This window comes from Rhea americana, unplaced genomic scaffold, assembly GCF_003343005.1.
Source record: "Rhea americana isolate MKP2758 unplaced genomic scaffold, rheAme1 scaffold_14, whole genome shotgun sequence".
NCBI classification, from domain to species: domain Eukaryota; kingdom Metazoa; phylum Chordata; class Aves; order Rheiformes; family Rheidae; genus Rhea; species Rhea americana.
The window spans coordinates 7,417,082-7,421,092 of record NW_028185483.1 but is presented as its reverse complement, the minus strand read 5'-3'; the positions used below and the strand labels follow the sequence as shown (position 1 = coordinate 7,421,092).

General features: G+C 36.5%; 1 protein-coding gene across 1 annotated transcript in view; it reads left to right on the top strand.

Annotated features, from left to right (window-relative positions):
* The window catches only part of LOC146599454 (phospholipid scramblase family member 5-like), a 12,530-nt gene extending 8,776 nt beyond the window's left edge, over positions 1-3,754 (top strand). The window contains exons 4-7 of the mRNA XM_085298527.1: positions 114-334; positions 1,429-1,590; positions 2,622-2,783; positions 3,716-3,754. Coding sequence (XP_085154653.1) covers positions 114-334; positions 1,429-1,590; positions 2,622-2,783; positions 3,716-3,754 — 584 coding nt within the window. The remainder of the gene's footprint in view (positions 1-113; positions 335-1,428; positions 1,591-2,621; positions 2,784-3,715) is intronic.
* The last annotated feature ends 257 nt before the right edge of the window (positions 3,755-4,011 follow it).

The window sequence follows — 4,011 nt, the reverse complement described above, 5'->3', positions numbered from 1 at the left end:
AGAATACATGTTAGAGAAGACTGATGTTATATAAACACCTAAGCTGAACTTGATGAGTCGTGGTAAAGGCTAACTCTAACAGTATACTAAGGCTACTTGTTTTGCTTTGTTAGCCTTACTTGGCACAGAGACCTGCAGCAAATATGAAATAAAAAACCATTTGGGACAAAGAGTTTACTTTGCTGTGGAAGAAAATGGTTGCTTCAATCGTAACTTCTGCTCGCCTATAAGGTCTTTCACCATAAGGATTACTGATAACACAGGCCGGGAAGTGATTACAGTGAATAGACCCTTGAGATGCAACAGCTGCTGGTTCCCATGCTTCTTGCAAGAGGTGAGCAAATCCTAATTGCCTTTTGTCCAAGTATCTCGGCGTATGTGAACAGTAGTAGTGAAGCCTCGTGCGACCTCTGTCAGGGAGGAACTCTCGGGCCCGCTTGCCAGACCGGTGAACCCCATGGAGGATGGTTGTTGTTCTGGCTACTTCGTGTAGCAAGGCAATATTGCAATTAAGAGAAGAATCAAAACAGTATGCAGACTTTTAGGCTGTTTTCTTTCATTTCCTTTCAAAAAGCGTTCTTACAAATAGACCTTCTTGTAGAAGTAATTATTGATAAGCAAGATCTCACGAGTAACATTCCCAGCACGTCTCCCCTCTCTTGTGGACTCTTGCTTTCCTGCCATCCCAATAAAGCCTCAAACTGATGATACAGATTTCTCTGCAAACATAAGTAACACCCTAAAACACTCCTTGCCCTGGCACACGCTAGCACCTACAAGTACGAACCACCCACTGTAATCCCAAAGGATGTGACAGGTGGAAAATTCCTCGACGTTGTTAATACATGTGGATATTATCAAAAAGTCGCACTGTATCACTCCATTAGTCTGTACCTCTGTAAGGCTGTGTATCTGTAGGAATTTTCAGAACTCTTAGAAATACACTGCTTTTAGTGAAAAATGCACCTCTCCTTTAGAAAACTAGATCCTTTTTCACTTTTTTGACTCTCCTTCACTCACATATCTATCTTATTTTATGAAAGTGTTTTATAGTGTCATCTACCTACCTTCTCAATATTGCATTAAGAATTTTAGAAGAAAGATCCCTGGATAGCCTAATTACTGTATAAAAATCCTACAAGATGCTAATTACATTTTAAAAATTTTGAGTTTATTGCTTTTTCTCAAATCTTATGCCATATGTAAGATGATAATTTCTGGTGTGGTTTTTGAGCTTATGATTATTCAATATATTTGAAAACACTGTTATAGAGCCTTTCTAATACCCATTTCATGGTTCAGTAAAATCATATATAATTATACTTGGTAAATAGATATTTTGTAATTATATAAATAATACAGTATTATGGAATTTTATATACTTACATAAAACTAGATTTTAAGATTTGGTTTTGTTTTATTTGATAGTTAGAAGTTCAGTCCCCACCAGGTACAATAGCTGGCTATGTTATCCAGAACTGGGACCCCTTTCTGCCTAAATTTACTATACAGAATGAAAGCAAGGAAGATGTGCTAAAAATAATTGGCCCATATGCAACTTGTGGCTGTTTTGAAGATGTTGACTTTGAGGTATGTTTCTTTAAAAATTGTAATACTTAAGTTTTACTGCTCTGCATAGATGTCTCACTCAAATACTCTATCATTAGRAATACTATATAAACTATTATAATTTTGGGAACAGAATGGCAACAGTCTGTTGACACTACAGTCCCTGGCTTCTAGACTCAGATTCCTACAGATATTTTCAAGAAAGGAATGAAAATTACCTCCAGGAAGAAAACATTTCCCTAGGTGAAATTCTGGTCCTACTGCAGTCCATGAGAGCTCAACTGTTGAGTTTGACAGGCTCAGGATTTCATCCCATGCAGTCACTAGTGTCTGATTCAGTCTCTTGAAGACTGGCATTAAATCCACTGCCTTCATCGCGCTCAGACTTGAGAACAAAGAACAGTATTACTATCCACCATGTCTGCATCCAGTTAACAGCRTTCTTCAGGAGAAAAGTAATTCTGGGAAGCTGTTGATACAGTTGGGAGATAAGATGGAAAATGGAGAAGCTAGAAGAAACCATGGGCAGAGTTTTCTAACATGAACAAAGTGTTTTGCCTAAGTTAAAGAATCATAAAACATCTGTTTTGATCAGCTCCTGATTAGCCAGATTGACACACTTCAGGAGGTGCTGTCTCAAACTTCAGTATACAGTGAGAGAGATGGACATGGCTGCATCAGTCAGGAGGTACAGTGGGCTGCAGAAATGGTACTGCTGTGACTTGGAGCATATCAGAAGAACAAGGAAAAGAAAAAAAATAATTGTGGAAGAATAGGAAAAGCAGTACAAAATTTCATAACAGCATTCCCCTGCTTTTCAATCTGCTCTTAAAGATAATGATGTTTCAAAATTCGAGAGAACCTTTTTTTTGTGTGACATTCTGTAGGTAAATGTGACACTATAGAGCATTTAAGAGAGAAGAATAAAAAACTATCCTGACAACTATAGCATACTCTGCATGTCAGGGTCAAATCATTAGTTGTGGGGATGTATATAATCTATGTATACTTGATCTATTTACATTTAGGTTAATACCTCTTCATTTCTGCAGGTAAAAGCTCTCAATGAAATGTCAACAATTGGCAAAATTTCCAAGTACTGGTCTGGATTTGTAAACAATGTATTTACCAACACTGCCAACTTTGGGATCCAGGTCCCAGTGGATCTTGATGTGAGAATCAAGGCAGTAATGATTGGTGCTTGTTTCCTTATTGTAAGTATGCAAAAGCTCCTACAGCACAACTGAGCACACTGGGACCAAAGTTCTTCCTGACAGCTGTGATCCTGCAGAGGAGCGTTGCAGAGAAAAGCCAAACCCAATACCTGAAAGGTGTCAACCGAAAAACATGAAATATTCATGATTGGTTTTACTTCTTTATGCTCTGCACCTCTTTAAGTTCCTAATATTTTGTCTATTTAAATAGTATTCTAAATGCAGTTTAATAATCCACATAGCCAGATCAAATATCAAGGTTTATAGCACAACTACCAGAACCCCTGGTGTTATCTGTTGCATTTGAATGTGTGTATTACAAAACAGATCTTTTGTTTTGGTTCATAGAGATATGTAATCTCTTAGTAATTTAAAACTGACTGTAGTTCTCAAGTTCAGGAACCAACCAACTGTCTTTAAATTTGCTGTTGTAACTGCCTGGTCCCCAGCTGGAATGAGAGTTCTATAGAGAAGGGAGAATACTTCAGGCTAGGGTTAAGGGTGGAGTTGCGATGCACAGTTTTAAAAATTGTGAATTGATATTTGCCTGCCATGTTTGAATTTATTTTCTSAATGTGTATGTCTCTTTTGCCATCATTAACATGTTAATATTAGGATGCAATGGTGCCAAAATTATCTGGAATACTTGAATCAAGGAATAGAGAAGAAAAAACTAGTTAGACTGGGAATTGTTTGCTTTAAGACAACAACAATTCAGATGCTTTAGTTTTATTAGGTTAGAAATGTAATTCTCCTGAGATTTTAGATTTTGAGGTTACCTCCTACAAAACTCTTGTTGCTCCGTGGCAGAATAATAGAAAGCGATTGAGTTAATCTAATTACTTTATATAACAAAAGCCTACAAGTATTGCTTTTGATAATAACTTCATTTTTTGCACCTTCCTTACCATTCATAGTTTGTTTATTTGTAGGACTTAATGTTCTTTGAAAACTCTTTGGATGGATTATAACAAGATGACAGAAACAATAAAATATGCAGAATGTGTTTCAGTAAGTAAAAAAGAACATAAATTGATCTTCTTGCTTTGAAGACTTATACATTAGATACTYTCTAATTCTTTTTCATTTTCTTCCAGAAATCCCCTGAGCTCTGGACATGATTTTGAACTACACAGATCCGTGCTCTCTGCTGGAAAATAAAAGGAGCTACTGATGATGTTTATTACAATGTCTCATGTAAATAATAATATCTCACTTATATTTTATG